The sequence below is a fragment of the Anabas testudineus genome, chromosome 7, assembly GCF_900324465.2.
Source record: "Anabas testudineus chromosome 7, fAnaTes1.2, whole genome shotgun sequence".
In the NCBI taxonomy this organism is placed as follows: Eukaryota; Metazoa; Chordata; class Actinopteri; order Anabantiformes; family Anabantidae; genus Anabas; species Anabas testudineus.
The window spans coordinates 14,530,377-14,544,695 of NC_046616.1; the positions used below are offsets into that span (position 1 = coordinate 14,530,377).

Below are 14,319 nucleotides of genomic sequence, written 5' to 3' on the forward strand. Positions count from 1 at the left end.
GTTTTGCAGAAAGCTGGGTGGGCCCTGTGTCTCAATTTCACCATTCCATCTGACAAATTAGTTTCCTTCCACATTGCAAGGATACAACGACTTGCTTTCCTTAATCTGCTAGTATTCAATGCAGTTTAAAACATGCAATTTATACATTTCTCATGTCGGTTTTTAATTCACATCTGCAAAGCGTATGATTAAGACATCCTGTCATGGCTGAGCAAGGCCTGTCATAATAACTGATGGACATATAGAAAGGTTTGAATCAGATCTTCTGGAGCCTGAGCAGAGGGTGATATCTCACTGCCTGTGGCTTGGACAGCAGTCACAGTGAAGATCTGTTTCAAATAACTGTAAGAAAATGGGTAAATGCATTCTGGCTCAGCTTTATTCTGCTCCTGCCCCCCAGTCCTGTCTCCTCCTCTCTCTTTGTCTTTTTGCATCTCTCTTGCTGTATTCGGGTGTCTCTCTGGCCTTTTGTCACTAAACACCTCATAAGAGAGACGTCTCTTTCTGCAGAAAGTAAAGGAGGACAGGGTGGAGAGACAGAGCAGGGCTGCAGTTGAAGAGAGAGTGTTGGGATAGGATGTGTGCATTTGTGCTTTGGGGGTATGTCTGCACCAGTTGTGTACTAATAAAGCTAATGATTGCCATCTGGTCTGCAAACAGAGGTTAGCTTTTTTTTTTTTTTTTTTTTCAGGTTACCAGGCCATCATTCCAGCCTCGTCGTTGTGCCATTTTTAAGCCATTACTTCAAACTTAAAACCCAGTTGGAATGAATGAAATGCAGAATGTATGCAGATTATACTGATAAAGCTATGTGAGTATTTCGATGGTTATGTGCTTATGCATACTACAAGAACTATGAAAAATGACACAGTCTATATTGTTCTGCCACATAGGAATTGTACCACAGAGTATTTCATGGGACTGAATACCTCACTATGTTTGTCCTTTTGTAGTGGCTAGCATAGCTCTCCTGTTACACACACACATGTTCTTTATGGGCTGGCTAATGGAGCTGAGCTCTTCCTGCCTCTGTGATGTGGTTTACTGTTGTTTGATGTGCTCAGGAATCCTGCATAGGAGAGCACCCCGAGCCGATCTTATCACATAAAAGCCCTCGCAATGGAAGAAGACACTCTCTTTTTTAACTTAATAGAGATCTGTGTCCCTGTGAGGTTCTGTGCGTGTGTGAGCGTTTGTGTGTATTCATGTGTACACTATTTCTTTAATTCAATTGAGTGTGTAACCCAAGGCCAAGTACACACATTGGATTTCAGTAAATGCTGAACCCGGAGACCTGTGGCTCAGATGGGCCAGAGACATGTCAAATATGTCAGTGTACATTACTGTGAGTGTGTATGTGTGTGTGTGTGTTTTTAAATGTGTGTAATAGGAAGAGTATAAAGAGAAAAAGAGGGATTTTACTATTGTTATTTTATTTTTGATATGTGTAGGGCATCATCATATCAGCTACAATATGCATTATTGTGATAATTTCTCCTCACGATAAGAATAGTTATTCACATTCATTGTTAATTCTGAATACAAGGCAGGTGAGTCGTGCTACAGTTGTTTAGTGTTTAGTTTTATTCTGCTGCTGACCAGGACCATGACATCTGGGAGATGCTCTGATCCAGTTGTCTGGTCATAACGATTCATGTCAGAGCTTCTCAGGTCTTTACACCTGTCCATTACTCCCACATCCAACACACTGACTATGAAAACCAGCTGTGTACTTACCATCTAATATATTCCAGACCTTGACATCTGCATTTGTCATAATCAATGTCATTCACTTCATCAAGTCATAATATTTTGGCCTATCGTCTATACACTGTTTCACGTGAAAGAACCAAAAAAGCACAGTTAGCGACAGTGAGAAGGGTAGAAGGCTCTTTCGCGCAATAGTTTTTGATCAACTGAATCATTTATTTTTGTTTTTTAATCTATGTGCAGTCTAACTATGCATTCATAAAAAACAATTATATCCATTATGTTTGATACTGAAGAACAAAATAATTATAATAAAGCAAGATTGACAATCTAATCAACACCAGCATTGCTCTAAGTCAGCACCATTTTTTGTGTATATACTGTACATACCGTCTATATTCTGCGTTTCACTTTACAGGCTGAAAGTCATGCCATTGTTTTTGCTCACACTCCCTGAAACCATTCTTGTCTCTGCAAGATTCCTATGTTGTTTGTTTAGTGGTGACCAGTCCTGTCTCTACACAGTCTGTCCTCCCACGTAAAGGCCTTGTCTGTCTTACAGTAGCTTTAAAGATGAAGGACTACAAAAATGAAGCTGCGGTTGCCAACTTGAATTAATGTGACGCTTGCTCCTAATAAACTTTAGGTTTTATTCTTACTCTTTATTTCTTTTTTCTGTGTTTTGCCTTGCTTTTTCTTGGACATCTACTCTAATAGCATAAAAAAGAGACAAAGTTTTATTGCGGAGCTGTGAAAGTTAACAGTGTTGGTGTTGCTTGTGAAGCGTAATTTCTATCCTCAAACAACTAAGGCAAATGTAGTTTTTGTCTTTATGAGATCTGAAATCCTAGCGGTGAGCTTAACTCTAGTGACCCCTTTATTTCTCTCTTTATTTCATTTTTATTTTCTTCTTGTTCTCTTTCCAGCTTTCTCCTTTCATTTCCTTGTCTCCCACTCTCCTCTCATTTCTTCTCCTGTCTTCTCCTTGCCAGTCCTAAACTCTGGATACCCACTGCCCCTCGAGACAACAGTCATGTTTCCAATATGTCTCCATTTAGCAGAGGCAAAATGAATAAGAGCAAGACCAAAACAAGAGCAGGAAAAGTCATCACATAGCTGCTGGCGCAATCTGCTTATCTTTCACTGCTCAACAGCTCTCCACATCATAACTCCTACTGTATGTGCACACATTCACACACTCGCACACAAAAGACAAATTCATGTATGCACATGTTGTTCTTTGCAAATAAACACATTCACTGCACATCAGCAAGGATACACATGTTCATCCAAACTTGCTTGGGCTGTTTCCTGCCACTGCCGAGAAGTACATAATGATAATTACAGTTTGGGTCTACATCCCTGAATTAACCAGATCAGACACATACACAATCCAGAAGTGCCAGGGGCTGCTGTGGTGTATGCTGTTTGGTGTGCAGTCTTGGAGCAGCTGAGTGCTGAGCTGAGTGCTGTGAAGTGGCCCTTTCTACTATTGTTCTCCATTATAACCTACTAGGAACCATCTCAGCAGCACTGAGAGAGGTGAGGGTCCAATAAAACTCCGGTCAAACCAACAGAGAGCTGGAAAGACTAAGCCATCACTGAGGCCTTTATGTAACAATATGTTATTCTGGAATAGAAAAAGGCGAATGTCTACTGTCATTAAATCTTTTTCATTTGTAAATAATGAAATATAGAAGAATACAGACTGATAAAGACAGAGACATACTTAGACCCAGATAAAGGCAGACAGACAGGAATGGCCAGAGAAGCCACAGAAGAGAATAACAGGAGCTGGAGCTCAGGTGTGTGTGTGTGTGTGTGTGTGTGTGTGTGTGTGTGCCAACCGCAGAGGCTTGGAGGTGTTTACAGTGTGTGAATATATGCCAGTAAGTCCCATTGACTCACATGTGTGGGTATACCAGCATTTCATGTGCCCATAATGGTAAACCATGAGGGCATTTCACTAAGCCACCGTTTTTATGGCTGTTTTACAACACAGCACATCCAACAACATATTACATGCAGCTGCACTTAAAATAACCCATCCCTCTTTCTTTCTAAAACCTCTCATTGCTGTAAACTCTCTTCGTGCTTCAAATTAACCCCTTGTGATTCCTCTATGATGTTATCTATTTGTACATGTATCTAAGTTCAAATTCGGATCAGCTTTAATGGTATCAGCATATCTACATGGACACACTGTCATTTTCGAGGCCGTCAGTTGTCACTTCTGGGTGCTGTGACCTGAGCTGCCTCTTTAAGACTGCAGGGCACAGCTAATCAATCGTCCACTTGTGCACACTTAAATGCTCCCACACACACATACTGTATCCACACACCCAAGATTTCCAATCAATTAGCTTCAGGATTTATACAACCATGTAAACCTCGGGGTGCTAATCTCCCTCGGACTAATCAGATAGAGCTTCATGAGACTTCTACACCAGCCAAATGACACTAATTAGCTTTGAGTGCGTGCGCAAACAAGTACGTGCACATGCATGTGTGTTTACGACTGAAACTAATTAGCAGGGCTATTGCACCTACTTCCTCAGGGCCATTTCCTGTGATAGTAATTATTAGGTATGTGTGATAAATTCCAGGCCTTCTTCCACCCATCTAGAGATAGGTTAGACAAAACAGACCAAAATAAATAAATAATAAAGCATTTACTACTCTTAGTACTACTAATACTACAACTTAGAGGAAGTCAGTGTTGAAAGAGTGATCAAGTAAAGAGTTTCAGAATGATATGAAGATGATGAATAATTGTTTTGCTCTAATAGAACTGTACAAAGTCAAAACGGTAAAAGCAGTTTCCACATTCAACATCTTCCAATTGTCCCATCGACGTGGTCTCCCCGTCTTCTCCTTTGGCTGTCAATCGCTGCATTTGTTTTTGCCTGTCACATTCCTCCATTCCTCACATTGTCACTTTTCAGATTTGCTTAAGAAGTTCAGTCTCTGGAAAGACTCTTCTGTCTCTGTCTATCTGTCAAACTAAACACATAAACATGACGAAATCTCTCTATTTGGCCAGTGTCTTTTTAGGTGTCAACATATCTTTCGGTCCAAGATCAGAGTTATGAGACAGTTCAAGCCTACCAGTCACTGATACACTGACTTTAGGAGACAATGGCAATTCACCCAGCCACTCTATGACTCACAAATCCTCTCCATTATGACAGCATCTGAGCAATTAACATACCGGGAGGAAAACACAGCGAGTGTGCATCTGTGTCCTAGTTTTACAACTTTTAAGAAGCGTTCACATGCTGTACAGGACAAAGATTTCTATTTATCTATATTTAGATAGTCAGTGTTAGCCAAAATACTATGTGGCAATGAAAAACAACAATAAAAAACCTGAGAGAAGCAAGTTCAAGACATGATGGTTACCGAGTGGAGTCCAAGCAAATAACACAGGTTTGAGGAAAACTATTCACAAAATGTAAAAAAAAAAAAAACAAAAAAAAAAAAAAAAGAGGCACTTAACCTGCAGTAACAACAATACCCAATTCAGAAACAGAATACACTAAATTGTCTTCACACATATCTCTGGACTTATTGGACCCAGGTATGAGTCTGTTATTACTGTACAGTACTAAAGTGAACAAGGACTTACAAAGCAGGGATTTCTATGTGATGAAGCCTTACATTGACAAAACCTCAAAGAAAGGAGGAGGAGGAGAAGGGTGGAGCATGCCTGGGCCCTGACATAATAACACACCTACAGGCTGGACAGCCGGCACACATGTCGAAGGTAAACATGCATGTCAGAGGGCAGGGGAGCACAGACAGACATGATGAATGGCCTGAAGTTCCCACAAGGCGACGTACATACAAACTTGCTCAGATAGAGAGGAAGGTGATGTGTGGTCAGCCCCTCCTCCTCACTGCAATACAGATTCCCATTCACACGACACCGACCCTCTTTAGCTCATCATCATCCATCAGAACAATGGTGCTAACACTTGCATCTACTGTAAGTATCTGTGCTACATGAGATTTTGCTTTTTTTCTGTGATTGCAATTTCAAAACCAAACCATGCATGAAATACTGGTTTGCTGAATATAAAAATATCAACTTTTGTGAATGTGTTTCAGTGTGTGCATGTGACTGCATGTGTGCGTGTCTATGTGTGAGTTTGTCTGTGTCCAGGCCTCTGAGATACATCAGTGAGTGAGGACACGACCTTGCCAGTACAGCTGGTCTCTCTGTGTGTTTAGTCAGTGTAACCATGGCAATGGTGCTGTGCAGACAGGATGTCTACATTAGGGATTTGAAAGTCATAATGTCGCTACTGCTCTAAGCTTCGTTATGCCATTGGTTACAAACGGACACCTGAACACACTTCATGGACAGAAGTGACTTTCCAGGGTTGGTTACAGGTTGGGGCTTATAACATTTCCACTGTGAGGAATTACTAATTGGTCTGTGTATGTGGGTGCTGAGTTAATGACATAATAAAAGCAAGTATGTACTAGATATGGCTGATATTTTGTTTTGTGAGATGGCACGGAAGTTATGTTCCTACGAGCTACTGTAAAGTAAACATTAAAGGAAAGGACAAGCAAGGGCGTAATGCAGAATGTTTATATTATACTGAGTAATCACTGTTTTGTTGTTTCTGTCTGCGGTTTTTTTCTCCAGCAGTCTGTTCATGTCATTATGGTAAGGTAGACTGATACAACAAGACAACAAAAGATGAAGCAAAAACACACACCTACATCATGTTTTTATTTTAAAAATTCTATTCCAATTCAATTGTTATTATTTTGCCTTTCTATTAGCTATAACCAGTAACAGGAACTCTTCCTGAACTTAAAGAAAAATAATCATGGAAATAGGGATAGGTGAAATTCACATTACAGATACAGTACATATAGTATGCATGAACACACAGTGTGTTCATATTCATGGCTGCCTTTACTTATAAAACAGGTTTATTAATACAACGACTTGTAAAGTGGACATCTTTTTACTATAAGTACAGGTGTAACAGGTATATGAGAATGCTGCGATGTGGGGCAGGTGTTTGCTGACACATGTTGCGTAATGTCTGTCGCCCATTTTTCTCCCTCTCTGTGGTCCTTTTCCAATAACCAGACTCTGCTCCCTCCAACTACTACTCCATCTTCTCCCTGTTCTTTCTTCCACCACTCTCTCCATCATTCTCCTCCTCCCTACCTCCATCAATCTCTCTCGCACTTTATCATCCATTTTCCATATTTTTTTTTTTTACTATTTCCCCCCCTCTGCTGCAGCTTCGCTCTTTTCCTTCTTAATGTCTTTCAGAATCTTGCGACAGTCTACTAATGTGTGCGTAATTTCCCCACCATCACTCAAATTGTCATCTCTCCCTTCCCCTACATCTAAAAATTTCCACTTTGTCAACTCTGTATCTCTATATGTGTCAACCTCAAAGCTGCTGCTACTGTTGTTCTATCATCATTTTCCATCACTAAAATGTAAACAGAGACATTATCAGCTACATTCCCAGTGTGTAGGGACGATCAGGTTCAGTAAGCCTCTCTGATGTTGTGGCATGTGGTATTAACCCATTCAGAATATGGAAACATCTCAATGACCAGCTATTCAAAATGTCCAAACACATAATTTCTTTATTGTGCATCTATACCCTGTGACCCTAAACTCATTTGATGACTACCTCGTGTGTGTGTGTGTGTGTGTGTGTGTGTGTGTGAATACTGTACAGTATGGAAGAAACTCAATCTGGTGTGGGGTGATAGAACAGACCCTGCACCGCTCCTTATACATCAAGCATTCAGCTCTATATCTACACGCACACACGCACATACAATACAAGCGAGGAAACCCAGCATGCAATAAGAGGATATTGAAAATGATTTTCCCCCTCTTGTCTCTTTCATTTACGGTGTTGAAAAGCCAAGTCGAGCCTGCTCTCTCTCTCCTTCCCTCCAGCTTATACACACACACATACGCACAAGTTAAAAAACACACAGAGAGCTCCCCAGTTCACTGGGGAACGTGCCTCACATGGTTTGCTTCAGCTGGTCTTCTTGACAAATGCCACATTACAGCGGAGAGAAGGAGAAACTTGGCATGCAATCAAACTTCTCTCATGATTTCTAAGATTTGAAATACTTCAGTCTGTGCAGCCCCTCCATTCCATCCTCCCCACCCTCCCATTCTCTCTCTCTGTCTCCTTTCTTCTTCCTTTGACTCTAACTCCCTCTCTCCCGTTGCCTCTTTCTCTGCCCTATCTTTCCTGTTTAGTTTTCACTGTGCTAACTTGGACCAGAGCAGTGCTGTGGGAATATGGCTCCTTTTAAAGCGAAAAGCCAAAGTTTGTGTAAGTATGTGGATGTCTGCAGACGTGACTGATTATATGTGAGTTCCACTGAGGCTGTGTGTACATTCTGTATGCGTATCTTTGTGGCTTGTTGAGATGTAAGTCAGTCTCACGAAGCTTCGCCCCTTGCAATTCAACAGTCCTTTAATCCTTATCATCAGTGACCCCAAACCCCAGCCTTTAACCTCTTCATGCACACAGACACATACACAATCCAATGCACAAGAGACCACACACACACTCATGCCCCATGCGGCCCCCTACATTAGCTCTTACCAGTGTAGACTTGTATTCAGTCAAAGTCCTGAGCACAAAGGAAAAGAATGCATCTACTGTTGTGCTGTTTATGTCAACCAACCATCACACAATCCTTCTTTCTCAGAAATCTTTAAATGATTGAAATGATTTTAGCCTACAAGCAGTGAGTACTGTGCTACCATTCATATGCTTGGTCTGTGAGTTTTCCTAATTTCACATATCTTGAAGCATAAATCTTGTCTATATCATATGTAACATATTTCCTTTGCTAAACATTGCTGGTAATGTTTCGGTGATGAACACCGGAACAGACAGGAGGGGTTTGTACCACAAGTGTGTGTGTTTACAGACAAACGAGAAAAGGCTCGATCTTTCTTGGTTACCCGCAAATTATACTCATGCAGATATTGGCGGCTTACATAAATGCATATACACATATGCATATACACATTCTTTTACAGTTGGTGTGGTCAGAGGGAGCCTGTGAGGCGTAATGGATGTTTAAAGTTATTTTTTCAATACACATTTGCCAGCTATTCCTTTTGTACTATACCGAGTGACTGACATTAAAGGCATTTCTCTGTAGGCACATGACAACCAGATATGCGGCTCCATGCCCCTTCAATCAGAGCACTCAAAGCAAACATACATGTACTGTAGCCGCTCCACTGACAGATCACGGAACTCAATCACACATTCGTACATTCCTGCTGACACACACTTACACATGGATATGGAACCAGGCCGGCACATTTTTTTGGTTTCCTCTTTCTCTAACTCTCTCTTTGTCACACACAGACACAGATGTTCACATGAAAAAAAAGAACAGGCACACACATGCGGTATCTTTCTGACCTACTATCTTAGGCTGCGCCACCTGAACTCAATAACTTTTCACAAGGCAGAAAGACAAAGGCTGATCCTCCTTCAAAACACACCTCAGAGCTGACGTCTATATAACACTCAAATACAGCTCCACATATGAACATGTGATGCTTAACAGTATTTGAGAAAGGTGTTTGCAGGGCAATGAAAATGCACCTGAAAAAGCCCTGAGAGAATCATGCCAACATTCATAAAAGATGTGTGATCATGTATTTTATGGGCTTGGTGTGCAGTCACCACTCAAAACAGACTGTGCATGTTAGACAGATAGAGATATAAATACATGGGATAGAATATAGTATATGTTTATGTGTATATATAGAGGTTCAAATGAGACTAACTTCATCTCCAGAATCTCCTCCAGCTGTTTTCGTCTCTCCTGGTGCAGACTGTTGAGGTGTCCGTCTCTCTCATGCAGGGACTGCTGAGTGGAGGACAGGCGAAGTTTGGTGGCATCCAGCTCTTGCCGTGTTTTCTCCAAAGCTCCCATCAGTTCCTCCAGCTATTTAAAGAGAGAATCAATAGACTTACACATATGGCTCTGATTAAAAATATAAGAATTGTTGATTTAATAAAAAAAATATACAAAGTATAACGTTAACATTAGATTAATGCATGCCCTGTTTTATGTGCACACACAAGAATGGTACAGTGAGGTCATCGCATATGCAATTTTGTATTGTTGTTCAGTTTAAGTGTTGGAATGATAAAATGACAGACAGACAGATGACAAGGAGCAGGTGAAATTACTCAGGTTCAAAGGTTAGTTGAATGATATGTAGACTGAAACCTGTGCTGGAAACAATGGTCCAGCTTTCTCCACTTAGTCTGGCTCACTCTCAAGTGTGGTACTACTTTAAAAGCAGGTGAGAATAATGCCTAACCCCACAACTACATCTCCTCCCTTTGCTCACACATGCCCTCCAGCCACACAGGCCCGTGTGTCCAACCTGAGTGTCTGACAGACAGGATGTGACCTCAGGGCGTTATTATCCTAAGACAGGAAGTGTCTAATTGTCTAACAGCAAGTACTTCACAACAGCCTCCACTACTACACTGGCTTGCACAGATGAAGTAAATTGAAGACAAATATGAATTTATCTTTGTTCAATTCTGATTATATGCAGATGTGTGATGAAGCACAGTCAAACAATAAATTCTGGAGCTTTGGGTCTCAAATGAACAAAGGGAAAGAAAGAGAAAATAAGTGTTAGGGGAAAGCACTCCATGGGGTAGGACAAGAAAAAAGGAATGGGCCTCTTTTATGAAGGGGCCAAATCGTTCACACATTTTCAGGACACTCTCCATCTCCCCCAGTTTTCTAGGTGTGTTTCACAGATGTCAGATAATTTGCACACTGGCTGTTCATGAATATCACAAATAGATGTGGAGATATTTTGAAAGCAAAGCAAAAAAGAGGGGAAAACGGAAATCTGAAATGGTGGGAAAGTGACAACCTTCAGTCATCTTTTCCTGGGAGCGTAACACAGGGTTATTTTAAATAAAATACACCCCATATCCTTGCCAACACCAACCTCTAAAATATTCAGCAGCTAAACACACCATGTTTTGTGTTTGTTTGTTTCTTTCAGGTTTAATAGATTCCACAGCCAGTTGTTTCATCTTAACAGTGAAGGGTTTCTCTCTCTCACACACACACTCACACACACACACACACACACACACACACACACACACACACACACACACACACACACACATAAACTACCCACCACATGTCTATCAGCCCTTATGTGCCAACTGCCCCTCTCCAAGTCACATTAAATCAACCACCCAGACTCGCCCTCACTTCACAATCACATCATTAATAAGGAATACAATGCATTTTAGTGAAATTATGGACCTAATCAGCTTAGCACTGAGCCTGTGCGTGCTAATTTAGCTCAACTTCAAGGCAAAGCCCCCCAACCAGGCTAAGGATCACTAAGACTGCCCCAAAGCCCCTTTAGATGCTAAGCTGATTGGGGGCTCAGAGGTAAGGGCCAAATCCCTCTTGTCCATTTGTGTCGGTGTTGCTGGTTCAAAGGCCTTGTTCAAACGCCAGAGAGAGAGAAGGAACAGAAATGAGGAAAAATGGAGAGAGAGCAGCAAGATAATTGAGTGAGACAACTTAAGAAGGTGGATGGGAATGAAGGAGGATCAGGACAATGGATGGACCACAGAAATGATGGCAGGAGAAAGTGAGGAGCGAGAGAGAAGTAGTGATGGAGTGAGAGACTTAGAGAGAGGGGGTGTGAAGAAAAGTGACCCAGGGCATTACCAATGCTCCATTTCAGCAGGTCAGGCTGATGGAAGACTTTCAGCGCATTACACATCATGAGACTGATTACTCTGGGACAGAGTGGAGAAGAAAGAAAAAAAAAATCAAGGAAAGACTGAGGAGGGGGGATGTGAAAATGTGCGTCTGGCAGGCTGCTCTGAAAAAGTGCCAGGGTCAGGTGATGTTTTACAAGGACTTGTCTCTCTCTCTATTCCCCCAACATCATTCCCCACACACACACACTCTTTTTCTCCAAAGTCTGAGGCAAGAAGGATAGTTGACTGACGACTGTGTAACTACACATTAATGGCATGTTGACTCCCTGCCTCCTTATGTGGTGACATCATGTTGGCTCACAAAGTTCAGTGTGTTGACAGCACCTACCGGTGAGCATCAGTGACTGAGCAGCTTGAGCGCCAAGCAAAATGGGTATCTTTCCATTTGTCGGCAATGTGAGTGAAACTGTATTCAGGTTCAATATGTGTCAAATTCAGTCACCAGGAAGACTGTACGCTGGCTCACCATGTGTAAGTTGACAATGGCTTTTGGGGTCAATGAGCGTTAACGTGTCACGGAAAGGATTTCCCTGATTCTCTGGCTACACACGGGTCAATTTAGGTCAAAGCTGAATCATCCACTTCTATGCATGCAAAAAGTCCCACAGACATAAATATAATTTTCTTTCGGACTTTGCAGTGGATCAGAATATTGTTTGATAAACACAGTATCCATGCTGACTGTAAGTCGAGCATGCAAAGTACCGAAATTGCAAAAAGGAGGAAAAAAACAAGCCACCATTAACATTGGCTCTAACTGAATTTTCTAAACTGAGTTTGACCTTCTGCTACTTTCCTGTTCTGTCCAACAATCTCTTGTCTTCATCTTTTAAGTTCTCCTTTATCAGCTTTTGTGTGTGTGTGTGTGTGTATGTGTGATTGAGGGGGAATGTGTGTGTGTGTGTGTGTGTGTGTTTAAAGCAATACAGCCATTCTGAATCGTAGCTCTTGTTTTAACCACCGATTGCTCTCATATTACTTGTGGCACTCATAAGTAATGCGAGGTCATTCTCATTCAAATGCACACTCACACCAGGGGGAAACGCACTCTATCATGCTGTTTCTCTTTCCCACCACAGACGCACCTACATGCAAATAAACATATACAAAAGTGCACACACACACACACACACACACACACACACACACACACACACACACACACACACACACTTTTTTGGACCCGCTTAAAACTCTGGGACCAAGCAGCTGGCAGTCACAGATGGACAGATAGCAGAACATACAGAAAGGGCAGCCTGTATTCTATCAAGACTGCAAACCCAAAGTCTGAAGCTTAGTTAATGAATTCTGATTGCGTGCACATAAATTCACAATATGTCAAACGTATGCTTACATTTTCAAGCGTGTAACAGCAAACTAAACGAGACAAAATTAAAGGAAGACGCTGGAATTTTTTGGTTCTGTTTCAAATTGTAGTTTAAGTGAGAAAATAAGCAAAAGCTGAGAAAGTTGAGAAAAGTAAAACTCAATTAAGAAAAGACAGACAGGAAGAAAAAACTTTGGCAGTTTTGTTTAAATAATGCTTGTTGGTTAAGAGCAACATATTGAGTGATTAGGAATCACTGATTGAGCAGAGGCTGGCTGCAGTAACACTTTTAACCACTTGGGGGTGCAGTTAGGTTCTTCAAACTGTCTCAGGGGTTCTAGTCCTCAGTGAGTTGAAACCCAAACTCAAATTTAAAGGTGGGAAAAGCTGCCTATGGAGAAATGTGTGTGGATGTCTTTATGTATAAATGTATAGTGGTGTTGAATCTTTCATCAGTGTGTAACATCAGGTAAACCTGTCTCTGGGCCTCAACGCGGGCTGCCTCCTCTTGCGCCCAGAGAGCCTCCCTATGTGCAGAGGTGTTCATGCTCTCCCTCAGTGCCATTTCCAACTCCCTGATCCGCTCTGCCGTCTCCCGCATGGCATCCTGGGAAGCTAAAGTAGGAAGCTGAGGGGGTAAAAGGAGTTCAGCCGAGCAGTACGAGGAGGAGGGATGGAAACAAAGCAGCAAAAGCCAGGGAGAGAGTGTTTTTCTTTAAATACACTTTGTATTATAAATTAATCAGCATTTTCTATTGGAACAAATACAGTATTGGCAGGAGATAATTTGAGGAAAGCTGAATTTGCTGGTCCCTTTGCTAAAAGTAATCCAATCCATGTAAAACAGAAACAAATGAGAGACTTGAAAAAGCTATGGTGAGAGAAGAACAAGGGAAAATAGACACAGCCAAGACAGAAGAGAGTGATAAGTGATGGAGAGAGGGCGTAAGTAAGTGCTATGACCTTTGCGGTCATCTATATGAGTGTGTGCATGTATGAGTGTGTAGAGTGTACTGTGCACATTCACTCGCACAGTTTGTGTGTGGCCTCCCTGACACCTACGGTGAGTGGGAGGAAAGGACCCCTCTCCACACTGGGTGATGGAACTGTGAAAGAAAACACTGGACAGAAATAATAAACCCCCCAATTCTCTCTCTCTCTCTCTGTCACTCTCTGTCTGATTTTTTTGTTTACTTTCTCTCCAGCTCCTAGAGGTTGACTCGCCTTCAAGTTCACATGTTCACACTTTTGTGAGAGCCGTGCAGGAGCCTTCTGTCACATGGACAAGAAGACACCTTCAAATCAGAGTACAATTAAAGTATGTTTTACATGGCTGCACTGCAAGAGTGAGAGGAGCTACCTCTCATTAAAACAGCAGAAGAAAAACCTCTGCAAACTTGACAAATAGGAAGAAAGTGTGTTGGAATCTGTGAAGATGCATATGTAACCCTCCCCAGGTGG

The 14,319-nt window shown here is 41.6% G+C and overlaps 1 protein-coding gene across 4 annotated transcripts in view; it reads right to left on the reverse strand.

The window, feature by feature from the left end:
- The window catches only part of LOC113167930 (ERC protein 2-like), a 132,866-nt gene that overhangs the window by 56,328 nt on the left and 62,219 nt on the right, over window positions 1–14,319 (reverse strand). For 3 of the 4 annotated variants that reach the window (XR_003299319.1, XR_003299317.1, XM_026368900.1), the window contains 2 exons: window positions 13,334–13,486; window positions 9,536–9,696 (listed from right to left, as the gene is read on the reverse strand). Coding sequence is in view for 1 of the 4 variants with exons in the window: in XM_026368900.1 (XP_026224685.1) it covers window positions 9,536–9,696; window positions 13,334–13,486 (314 nt within the window). In the remaining 3 variants the exon portion in view is untranslated. The remainder of the gene's footprint in view (window positions 1–9,535; window positions 9,697–13,333; window positions 13,487–14,319) is intronic. The other variant, XR_003299318.1, reaches the window with a different exon arrangement.